Consider the following 12,602-nt stretch of genomic DNA (forward strand, 5'->3'; position numbering starts at 1 on the left):
ACAGTGTAAAGCAATATGGCTGTTCTTCATCTTCAGAATATTGCATAACCAGGTTTATGTTACAAAATGGTGAGGTTTTATTTCAACAGATTTCTTTCGATTGTGTTGTTTTTGTGTAGGCTACAATATAGTGACCACATGCGTTTAGTGAGTCTTGAACCCATGACCTACTGAGTGTACAGTGGCGTAGACAGTAGTGTAGACGGCATCCAGGCCGGATAGCGACTGTCAAAACAGCGACTGTCATAATGGCGACTTCATAATAGCGACGTAATGAAGTGAGCGACATTCCAAACAGCGATTGTATAAATGCCGACTGCATTAAAACAGCGACTGTTATGATAGCGACTTAACACTTTAAACCGAACCAAACCGAACCCAGCTACTACAAGGCAGAGACCTGACTCAGCGAATGAAAAGATACGTGACAATGAACACACGAATCACTGTTGTACAGCAAAATCGAGGCCAGTATGATCTGCGGCAGTTTCTTCGAGCCCTTGCTCACAATTTAGAAATAAACGTGGCTTGATTTTTATTGCAAGACTTTTGGTTGTTTTAAAGTCCCTTTTGGTTTCAATCTTTTTCTAGACCCTGAATTTTATTGCAAGGCTTGACGACTTTCTGTTGTTTGGCTTGACTAGCCTATTTCTTTTTAAATCATGTGACTTCTATGGATAGTCCAAATAAAATGTTGTTTTAAAGTCCCTTTTGGTTTCAATCTTTCACTACGCAGTGTTTGCCTATTTGTGCGTGCATACGTGTGTAGAGAGGTGTGGGGGATGGAAGGTATGTGTGGAGGGGGTGAAAGAGTGCGTGTGCGCGTAAGCCTTGGATTTAATAAAAGAAGTGAGGTCGCTGTTGTGACAGTCGCTGTTTTAAATGAATCGCTGTCGTGTAGTCGCTCTATTGACAGTCGCTGTTTTAAATGAATCGCTGTCGTGTGGTCGCTCTATTGACAGTCGCTGTTCTGACAGTCGCTATTTGGAACCCGAGCCAGTGTAGACATACTCACAGCTTGGACGATATAACGGAGAGTTGGCGTCATTGCTTCTAAGGTTCTTTTTGAATCAGGTTTGATCAGTTCAGTCGTTCGTGGTTGCATAAAGCCTTCACATGATCACGACATTGGTACAAATGAAATGCCAGCATCAAGTGAATGCGAGACGAACATAAATAGTGCCGGCGAAACTACTAACTGCTACTATGCTTGCAATACCGACTACTGCAACGACATAAAAGTTTGTAAGTTTTTTTTTTTATTCTTTTGGATATCAAGTGCAATGCTAATGTACTTGTTAGGAACAGTTTCAAATGATATCTGGAAAAATTAAAATTTAGAAAACTGTAGGTACTTCAGCATAATTACTATTATACGTAATCAAAGTAAAATATAATCAATGTGGTGCCGAGGAACAGCCCACAGACCACATCATCATCATCATAAGACTGTACCATCTTCAAACCACTTGACGGAGTTTACAAGTTAAAAATTTACTGTAGCCTAGTTATAATTTTTGCTGTCTGCTAGTTTTTCATTCCTTCAATGTGCTCAAGTTATACTATTAGATGCTTGTCAGAAGTGACAGCTCTTGTTCTGGAGGTTTGCAAATATTAAATTGTCGATATGTTTTCATTCCAATACGGGAATGTGCCATTAACATGAAAATTAAAACGCTGAAAAAATATTTCGCTACAGCCACTTTGAAACCTTGCCAAACCAACTGCTCTATGGAAGAAGGCGGAGGCAATTGCGATTACTTTTCCGGAAAATGCGTTTGCAACAGTGGATGGAACAGAACAAATTGTCAAAGTAAACGAACTGATTTAGCCAAAAATATCATGCATTTGATAGCTGTCAGAGATATCTAGGCTATTAATAGGAAGAATTTACTGTACTTAGCAAAAATTTCTAATGCAACTTTAACCCTGATTGTTGGATACAAAAGGATATTCTAAGATCTCCGGTAAGCATATAATGTTTTTAAAATGTCCATCCAAACTCTCCTTTACTTCGATAGAATTAGTTTTTGGCAAACGTTATTTTTACGATGCGGTAAAAAAACTTATTTTACATTCACGTCACGTTTATTTTTGGCTTAAAAGTGAAATATATTTGCTACTTTGCTAATCCTTGCCAACATGTTACAAGACAGTCTCAATCATATTTTCCAGGCGTCGATTAGCCGTAAAACATCTCCGTTAGCTCAGTGGTTAAGCGATAGACTCAAGATCAAACGGCGCTGATTTGGCTCTTGGGATATGCGGTTCATTATTGCTTTTTGGGACAGCTTTCCAATCAACGGCACATAGAGCATGGTATAATTTCACGGCAATAACATTTCAACAATCGGAAACTTCGCTCTGCTAATCTCGGTAACCGGCCGTGTGTCAAAATTGTCTACAAGTAAGCGAAGCTACCAGGAATAACCTATCAGAGGCTTTGTTAGACCTACGATAAAGATTCAAAACCAAGCTAAACCAACGATGTCTTTACGATTTGTAGTACCCCCACCACCAACCACATACAGGAAGTGCCTACAATGCAATCAAGAAACAGACGCCAATTGTGATACGGGGACTGGTTGGACGGCAACACAATGCCCAAAAAATCCTTTGGCTGAAAACTATTGCTCTGTCAGTAAAACACTCACTTTGAAGACTGGTGAGAAGGAAATATCAAATAACTGTTTTGTATACAATTTTTTAGTAATATTTCTGGCTCACAAAAACTACCGGACGTTGCTAGAAGCACGAACAATCAGTTTTGACAGGAATGGAAGCTCTGGCTTGACCTGCAACGTCGCCGAGCATTGGTCACAACATACAGTATTAATAACTATAATCGTGTTTTTATTTGCGCCCATTGCGATAACATACAGTACACTGCGATCACAGATGCGATACAACAGACGACACGAAGCAGTGAAGTGACAAATAGTCTTCGAGTCAGCTGCTTTCCTTGTTTTGGCTTGCCATTTTTGTCTTTGTCATAAGTGACTTTGCCGAGACACAGTCGCGTGCTCAGGAGCGGTGTTGAACCGACGTCCTTTCGAACGTCGCGCAGATGTTCTTATCACTCGGCTACGCAGCCGACGATTTACAGTCGCTGGTAATCATTGTCGGTCACTGTTTCAGTTGATACACAATGGAGCGTGAGATTATAAATTATCGTACTTACTTATTCAATTTTTTCTAGCAAACTTATTCTGTAATAAAGCTGCATACGAAGGCTTACTGATTTGTTGTTTTTAGGCAAAGTGATTCGTTCTATGGTCACTAGAGGATGTACTTCGATCAGTCTTGACAAACAGAGTTGTCAAATGTTAAGCTACAGGGAGAACGGACTTTCTGCCTATGACGAGTACACTTGCAGTTCGACGTGTGCTGACGATGGGTGTAACACAGGCACACGTAAGAACGTACACATACCGCGTTGATATAATCTGAATTATTGCATCAAGTGATTGTTTGCTCTTACTGAATACTTAATTGTACTGACTTCAGAAAGACTGACATTTTGATTTACACAAAACTGTATCATTTTGACATCCATGTAAGGTAAAGTCCAAAAGTCAATTTGTTTGCTTTTACAATTAGCAACACAAAACCACATAGCCTACATGCCAATCCTAGTTACACAAATGGCGTGTAATAGCGGAATGCTTTATTTAAATTTTGTATAAATAAATCGTTGAAAAGAATCCGTGAGCTCGTTGTACAATGGGGATATTCAAACGACACCTCCCGTCGTTTAATAAAAACTATACAACTCATGCGTTTTCACCTTTCCTTTAGCTTGGACACAAACTTTGGAGATATTGAGGACCCAGTTTAATGGAATATCAAACGTCAACTAGTCACTTGAATAAAAAAATGATTCGACTTTTAAGACTGCTGACCGAAAGGCTTGGCCTGACGAATGGAAGCACATGCAACAGACGAACAATCAATTACATTAAATTTTGAACCACAGAAGCTCCCTTCCTCGAAATACTTATCACAAGTATCAAAATCACAAATACGCCAAGAGGTTAGATTGTTGTGCAAATGCCAGCATTTGATGAATGCAAAATAGCAGCACAACTTCTACGATTAAATGAATTAATTTATGACAAAATCTTAGTTTAAAGAGGTTGATCTGATTATGGGGACAAAATGTGTTGACGCATGTTGAAAAACAAATCGCTTAAAATATCTATAATTTGTCGAACCGAAGTTGATTATTAGGATTTTTATACTGTAAATGAGCTCTTTGTAAGTCACATGCTTGCAGAAACTTTGAATTTTTGAATCACTGAGGAGCAGGTCCCATTTCGCAGATTGACAGAGTGGTGTTTCTTCTTGTTGAAGTACTGTTGTGGTGATTTAGTTTAGCCTACCTACTTGGTGTCGTCAGTTGTACATTAAGAAACTAAGGAGACCTTGAAGTCAAACAGTGGTGTCCTATTTTATTACAGTAACCTAAACAGCCGGTTTCACCTCATCTCGGTCGCATTATCACTTTGCAATGTGTTGCTGAGCCATCAACGCAATAAGCTTTTCTTTAAATTCTGCTTGAAGTTTTTGTTTTCTTTTGAGGTGTTAGCTATTCCAGAAAAGTCAATACTGGACTATTGCTTTCTGATGTAATCGCATTATCGCTGCATTATTTCCTTCAGACTGTAGTTATCATTGGAAATAATGTTCCTCGGTTCTTCCAGCGCTGTAATTGCGTCTTCCAGACAATCTTCCAGACAAAGGGGAGCAAAAAGCGAATTTAAATGACATCGATTACACAAGCCAACACACTTATTGTGTCAGCATAGTAAATGTCATTCTAGGGTATATTTTGGGTGCTAAAGTCAAAAATCACATCAGAATTGTTGTATCACATCAGGATTTTATGATATCTGAATGCTGTTTTGGTAAAAATGGGTAAAATTGACTCCTGATCTATATTGGTAGACTATGGCGTTTCATGGAATTTGAACTCTTTTTTGACAACAAGGTCTGTGATAAAGTCTAAATTCATCACGATAAAGTCTAAAGTCTACACAAGAGATACCAACATAGCCTAATATTAATGAAAACATTGAGGTATTTCAAGACTTGTTTTATTTTTAATTTTATTGAAGTGTGGTAACTTGAACCCAATTCTTCAAAGTTTATCTGCTAACACTAAACGTTCAACGTCATTTTTTTACAATTTTACAATTTTCGTGTTAAGAAGTAGGTTTGGTGGCTTTGCAAATCCCCAATACATATGTTAAACCTTTTGGTTTTGCTATCTTTCCCTTTTGTTGGTGCTACAGTTGTGTGTTTGTAATGTCATTTGCTATTATGTTTGCGCCAGCAAAGAAAAATAAAATTGAAGAAATTGAATAGAATAGACACTTAAAAATAGGTTCAATTCTACAGAAAAATAGAAAATTCACATGCACAATTTGCACATGCAGCACAGTTGGGAAACGTTACTCTGGACAAACTTTCGCTTGCATGATTTTTGTGAATGTTGTGAGTGGATTTAGGATTTCCATTGATCTGTCGTCTTAGGTTTTCCACACAAGCTTTACATGCAGCATGAGTGGAGCCCATGATTTGTCCTGATCACCCAGGCAAATTTTAAAGTACGTAAGATATGCTTGTTTCACAAAACTTGTTATGGTTTGCCTTTGGTTAGGAACAGTAGCCTATAACTGCCACATATGTAACAAAGAACATCAGAGTCTAATCAAAAAATAAAGAGCCCAAAATGTAGATACTAAACTCATGTTCAGCAAACAAACGTTTCGAAAACTATACTGTCTTCATCTTCAGTGTTATAAAAATCTTTAGTGTTATATTTTACATTTTATTATTACATTTTCAGTGTTATATTTTGGGCTCTTTATTTTTTGATTAGATTAACTAGGCGTTCCAACCATTCTGCTCCTAACATCAGGGTGATTTTCACACTTTTTTGAAGATGTCATTCTGCTACTTATTCACACCACAAACAGAATTAACACCTTGCTAATATGAAAAAATCTAAATACACAAAAATTCAAATAAGAATGAGTCATAGACAAGTTTCACTCAAGCTTAAATCTCCACGTTTAGCGAAAAAGATAAAACCGATGTTATACTGTATATCAAAAAGTAGAATGGTACTAAGCATTCAGGCGAAAGTGAACGTAACCCTGCCTGTAAGGGGTGGTTTATGGACAGTTCTCAAAAGATACATAAGTTGGAGGGTCTACCATAAACAAATAGTCCACTAGCCAGATGGTCTAGGTGACTCTTTTGACCAGTGGATCATCTAGCTAGGGGGGCTTCTGACTAGTGTACCTTCTGAAGGTAGGTCGGTCACTCCAATGGTCATGGTGTCATCATACATCTCCAAATGTTACAAAATAAAATCATTTTCATGATATTGGCTCATAAGGTCTTTATAAAACGATAACAGTAAGAGAAAATTCGGCCAAAAAGCCCAATATTATGAGAAAAAATATCATGCAAAAATCTCAAAAACCTGGTGTGATGGGTAAAATCTGATGTGATTTTTGAAGTCAGCAGCCTCAATATACCCAAAATCACACCTTATATTGCAGACACAAATTTTTTTATCTTTTTTGTTGGCCTGTGTTATTAGTGATGATCGCGTTACGCCCAGTGAGAGCGGTTGTCTCGAACAACAATAGTCGCGATCCGCATTTTAACAGCTTAATCTCTGGTAATTCTTTGAATTTGTAGTAGGCTACCATCTCAGACAACCACTTTATCTGGTCCAGATCTGGTAAAAATCTGGTCACATCCGTACCCGATCTAGTAAAGATCTACAGTAGACCAGATAAAGCGGTTGTCTGAGATAGTTCACTAACGTCCATCATTTAATAGACCGCGCTTTCTGAATGGACGATTATCACCATAGCCTAACACCCATTAGAAGCATCAGCTGCACAGTGTGACAATAATCTTCTCCATGATTAATAGGTTACTGACTACTACTATTTTTAGTTACTTATTTGCATTTCAGCTGATGGATTGGTTAGTAAAAATGAGACATCATTGCAGTGTATCCAATGTGAAGAATCTGAACACAATTGTAACAATGGCCTTACCCCCTGTCCATCTGGATCCACTTATTGCAAGTCAACTGTATCGTACTATTGGGATCAGAATAACTTTATGACTAAACAAAGTAAATAGAATGTCTTGTTAATTATTTACTTTTCACACTGTTTCAAAGGATCATGTCACGTGATCTTCATTATACAGAAACTAATCCAATAACAAAATTCAGCAAGTACAATCTTTGCTGGAAAATTCCTGAGGTTGTCTTTTTAATTTTTTTAAAATAGTGTCATAAACAAGCTCTCAATGTGTTAAAAGTGCAACAACATAGAATTGATATGAATGTTTCTTTCTAATATTCAATGTCCAAGTTTGGCTCTTTTCATCGACTAATTCTTTTGTATGTGGACCAACTGACTGAGTAAAAATTAAAAAAGTAAAACGTGGCATACGATCAATCAAAAAGCCCAACTGTTTAAAATCATTGGCATTACTTTCTCCATTGCTCGGAAACTGTTGTAAGAACAGTTGCTGCTGCGTACTACTTCAAGAAACTATCATCAGTAGTAATCAAACCTGAGGTAGTGGCCCAATTTTTAACAAGGGTCCAAAACCTTCAAGATGTGTAAAGAAAGTATGTGACCTATTGGACATGGAGATCAATGGGACATGTTGACAATATTTTTTTAAATCTGTTTGATACAGTGAACTTATTGTAAGCTAGATTTAAGTGTAATTGGTTTTGAATCTTTTTATCTTTGACTGAAAAACTGACAAACTGATTGACTGACAAAGCCTTGATGGGTTACTCTTTGCAGTTTTGGATACTTGTCGAGGCTTTTGTCACCGAGGTTGGAAGAGTGAAGTTTTCCGATTGTTGAAATGTTGTAGCTAGAGAATTTACTTACCCATAGAAATTATTTAAAGAATTATTTCACCCAGTAGTTGGCGCTAACTGAAAAGCAGTCCTGAAATGCGTTCCTCAAGCGCACACCACGAGAGAGATGAACCAACAGAACGAGATCTTGAGTTGGGCGCCTAACCACTGAGTAACCTAAGTGTAAGAAACAATAAAAAGTTTTTAATTTTGACGAACAGATTTTGAAAAAAAAATATGAAATAAACCAACCTTTGTCTGATAGGTCCCACACTTCCCCTTCTGCATATGAGATTTTTACGATATTTGGTTGAATCCAATAATCGTCTTTTGCTTCTATTCCAGGCTCGCCTTTGTACAAATTAATAACTGTCGTTCGTGAATGCGCAACTGGCCCTGTAGAGGCGAAATGCTCTTCCACAACTATTTCATCACACCTTCAAACTGTCACCTGCACAGAAACCTGCACAACTGATGGATGTAACAATAGATGGCGTAAGTCTTCACGTGCGCATTAATTGATGCAGTAACAATGACACAAAATAACTAATGTATTGTTACGTACACAATGATGTTAACGCAAGCTCTAGGCCTATACTGACACGTTTGCGTGTTCACAAGAATTATGTTCTTTTCTATAAGTATGTTTGCACTGCTCATCTGATGAATCAGAAATGAAAAGCACAAACAGAAATGTATTGCGTTATTGACGTTTCGCGCAATATGGAAATGCACATCTTCATTGAGAACAAAAAATAGAATAAAATTGGGATAATATGCCTTGTCATGCGTACTTATAATTGAGATCTACGGTTATAAATATAGTTTCGTTCAAGTGAGATAACATACCATATCAGGAAACAAACGCATTGATATTACATAAAAATCAAATAATTTGAATTGAACAGGTCTTTCGCAGTTGCTAGGTCAACGTTGATACTATTTTGTCTGCTTTAAATTTGCATTGTTTCATTTACATCAACAACAATTGGATGCAAAGGATATAAAAAAAACAAACTATTAATTCAAGCTATTGATATAGCCTACAGTATTTCTGAACAGAAGTCAATCTGGCAATGGCAAACTGTCCTGCGCAACAGTGCTGTAGAGTCTAATAAATCGTTCAGTCACTGCAAACCTAACCTAAGCAGATTGTCAGTTTAAAGTGATTGACTGTCTTATTATCATTTAGTACAAGATGCCTGGCATAATATGGTTTAGTATAAGATGAAGCTGATAAACTGTTGTTCTTAAATCGGTATTGTACTGTTATAATAATGGTGTTACAATTGTGATGTTATAACAATGCTGTTACAACTCTAGTGTTGCTATTGTGGTGTTATAACTGTGGTGTTATAACTGTGGCGTTGCAACTGTAGTGTTATAACTGTGGTGTTGCAACTCTAGTGTTGCTATTGTGGTGTTATAACTGTGGTGTTGCAACTGTAGTGTTATAACTGTGCTGTTACAACTCTAGTGTTGCTATTGTGGTGTTATAACTGTGGTGTTATAACTGTGGTGTTATAAATGTGGTGTTATAAATGTGGTGTTATAACTGTGGTGTTATAACTGTGGTGTTATAACTGTGGTGTTATAGCTGTGGTGTTGCAACTGTAGTGTTATAACTATGGTGTTACAACTGTGGTGTTATAGCTGTGGTGTTACAACTGTGGTGTTGCAACTGTGGTTTTGCAACTGTGGTGTTATAACTGTGGTGTTGAGGCTTACAACTGTTGGTTGATTTAATATTTTAATGTTTGAGTTACTGCATATTTATATATTAAAAATGGATTGTTATCATCAATACTTGGTTAAACATAAATTTACTGTATATTTACACTTCTAGCCGCCCGACCATTATGCTCTCAATGTAGCTCAAACACAAGCCCAGTCCAATGCTTTGACAGACCACCATTGCCTGAAATGTGCAATAACCCATATGACTCTTACTGCATAATTCAACACATTAATAAAGGTAACACTAGGTCTTACATTCTCTTGACTAAACTACTGTTTCTTTTGTACTCAAAGTCCAATAAAAAGTCATTGAAACTTTTTCAAAAGTTAATTATATTTTAGAACAGAAGTTGTTTTATAGTTTGCAGCATTCTCGTGTACTGTAGGCTATAGCTTGTCTTCCCCGTTAGCTAAGTACTTATTTTCCCCTACTCAAGACCAAGCAGTGCTTGTTCGACGCTCAGGGAGTGCGCTTGATCAATGTATGCCAACGACTGTTCTCCCTTTACCGGGATTGGGTTGATGAAATTTTGAAAAACTGCCAGGAGCGAACTCTCAAGGATGCTTTCTCAGTCCGAGAATAAAGTCATTTCTTTACGCATTTGCAACTCTTTGTTAGGTATAATTTCAAAGTCGTTATTTAAAAAGGTTGGTTACTTTGCAAACCATGAAAATCATTCATTGATTGTTTCTTTACAAGTGGGAACTATCTCACGAAAGTGTGCATAATTCAGCTACTTTTGAACTGTGAGCAAATTTTACTGTTCATAAGATGTGGGTAACACTATAAAATATTTTGAATCTGTAAACATTTTTATATTTTAATACGCCAATTTAGTTAGAAGAATATTTCAAGACTAACTATGACACTATGTAATAAACATTCCATTATGGTTGTTTTTTTAACATAAATAGGCCTATAGCCTAGTTATTTTTTATAAGTTTCTTTTAATGCAGATATATAAACATGGTCAAATGTTTCAGACAACGTCAAAGGATACGCTTCGTTCATGGAACGTGATTGCAGTTTCTACAGCATAGGATCATCTTGTTCATCAACCACGTATGGTGACGACACAATAAGTACATGCAATCGAAGCTGTACTACTGACGGATGCAATCAAGGTTGAAAAGTGTTAAATTTGTAATCCATTTATCTCTACATGTAATGTTCATGATTACTTTTTACGTACTGTAAGTCTTTAAATGCAATAAAGCAAACTTTTAAAATGCAATAAATAATTAGACTTTGAAAAAATTAGACTGCAGAATAACTGTTTATACTTTTTATGGTGGTAGAGTCATGTGGTGTACTGTACACACATTATAAGATCTTTTAGAGCTTTCGCCACAACTGGAAAAAAATTGCCACATATGTAAATCGATTTAGGCCTATAACTTTCAATGGTTTCAGTCATTGTTGTAGTACAAATAGAAGTGTAGAATTTTTTACTTAACGTATCCATGAAATCACCCGAGATGGAATAGGATGATGGTCATTTTATTTTTGTTTGGATGCGAAACGCCAAAACATACTGAACAAATGTTTAACCTACTAGATTGAGTTTGGAATCGCTATTATAGGTACTTCTAGAATTATACCATCAACATTACAAAGTATCCACATGGTGTTGAGGTTATATGAAAACCTGCTGCTTGAATAAACATCGCCATCAAACTGGTAGCTAAGCAACATCATGTAAAGAGAGCAAAGTTATGTAAAGGTGTAATCTAAAAATGAAGATTTGTCAAAGTTGTTTGCTAATGCGACAAACAGATGAAACATTCTTACTTTTTCCAAAGAGCAGAGTACTCTTAATAGCTGTCGGAACAGCACTGTCGTAGGCCTGCTTGCGTTTTGACCGCTTGGCCAAGTAGCAAATATTATTAAACTATCGATCTTATATTTTGGAATACAACAAAAGTTGAACTCTTTGCTTTTACAGGAAGCGGTGCGGGTGTCGTGTCTCCAAGCACCAGTTTAATTCTGATGTCTACAATTTGGATACTTCGGTTTAGATTTTAATGGCACAACCTAACGTCAAACACATTTCTTGAGAATTTCTCTGCTTTTCGTAAAAAAAAACTAATTGCACTGCAAAGAATCTCAAATTACTTGGGGAAATTTTGTGTTGTTACTGTATTGTGACGAAATTTATCTTTAAACGATTTTGATACAAAAGTTACTCAGAACGAAAAGCTATTGTTGTGCCTAATGGTTTTGAATAGTGAAGTCGGCAAGGCAGAGTTATGAGGATAAAACCCCGTTGACGATAATAGGTTATTAGTTAAAACATTATTAATTGTTTCATTGCTCAGAATGGCTTTTTATATTTTGTCTTAATAAGGGCAACTTAATAATGGTGTTGTTTAAAATTGTGGTTAATAAAAAACAATATTTTTATTAAAACACACCTAAACACCATGTTAATATTAAGTTTAAATAAGAATAATAGACGATCAATCGTTGCGGAAAATCACGATAGCCGACGCTTTGTTTAGCACGATGATAATTTTTATTTGATATTGCGATTGTGGCCAAGAATTAGTCTGTGACGAATCAAAGACTAAAAAGACGAGTAGGTGGTATATCAAATTTGTTAAATTTCCTCTTGCATTTTGCAAACTTTGCAATATGATCAACTTCGCTAAGTTGAAATGAACGTTGGATTTAAATGTTGTTTTGCGTTCTTCTGGAGATTTTTGAATGACTGCAGGAGTGCAGGCTAAACTTAGTTTGCTAAGTTATAAGATGTTAAAAATGATAACTAGCTTTATTTTCTTCAAGAGAGCTGAAACAAGTAAACACAACCTGTTTAACAGCAAATGGCACAACACAGGAATCTATTGACAAAAACGTTTATGAAAACAAGTTTCTGTAGTTTACCGTTCGCTGGTAGTTTTTACCTGTCATGGCCATGTTTATTTGAGGATTTGTTTGCCAGCCAATCAC

At 36.4% G+C, this 12,602-nt stretch overlaps 1 protein-coding gene across 1 annotated transcript; it reads left to right on the forward strand.

Annotated features, from left to right (window-relative positions):
• Nucleotides 1-1,042: 1,042 nt before the first annotated feature.
• On the forward strand, nt 1,043-11,961 carry LOC145773196 (uncharacterized). Its single transcript, XM_082584791.1, has 9 exons — nt 1,043-1,245; nt 1,700-1,813; nt 2,507-2,665; nt 3,256-3,414; nt 6,998-7,162; nt 8,258-8,407; nt 9,759-9,887; nt 10,634-10,774; nt 11,596-11,961. Exons 1-9 carry the CDS (start codon nt 1,143-1,145, stop codon nt 11,673-11,675), a joined length of 1,200 nt encoding a protein of 399 aa, XP_082440917.1. The 5' UTR covers nt 1,043-1,142; the 3' UTR covers nt 11,676-11,961.
• Nucleotides 11,962-12,602: the final 641 nt, after the last annotated feature.

This window comes from Aplidium turbinatum, chromosome 1 (assembly GCF_918807975.1).
Source record: "Aplidium turbinatum chromosome 1, kaAplTurb1.1, whole genome shotgun sequence".
Taxonomy (NCBI): Eukaryota; Metazoa; Chordata; class Ascidiacea; order Aplousobranchia; family Polyclinidae; genus Aplidium; species Aplidium turbinatum.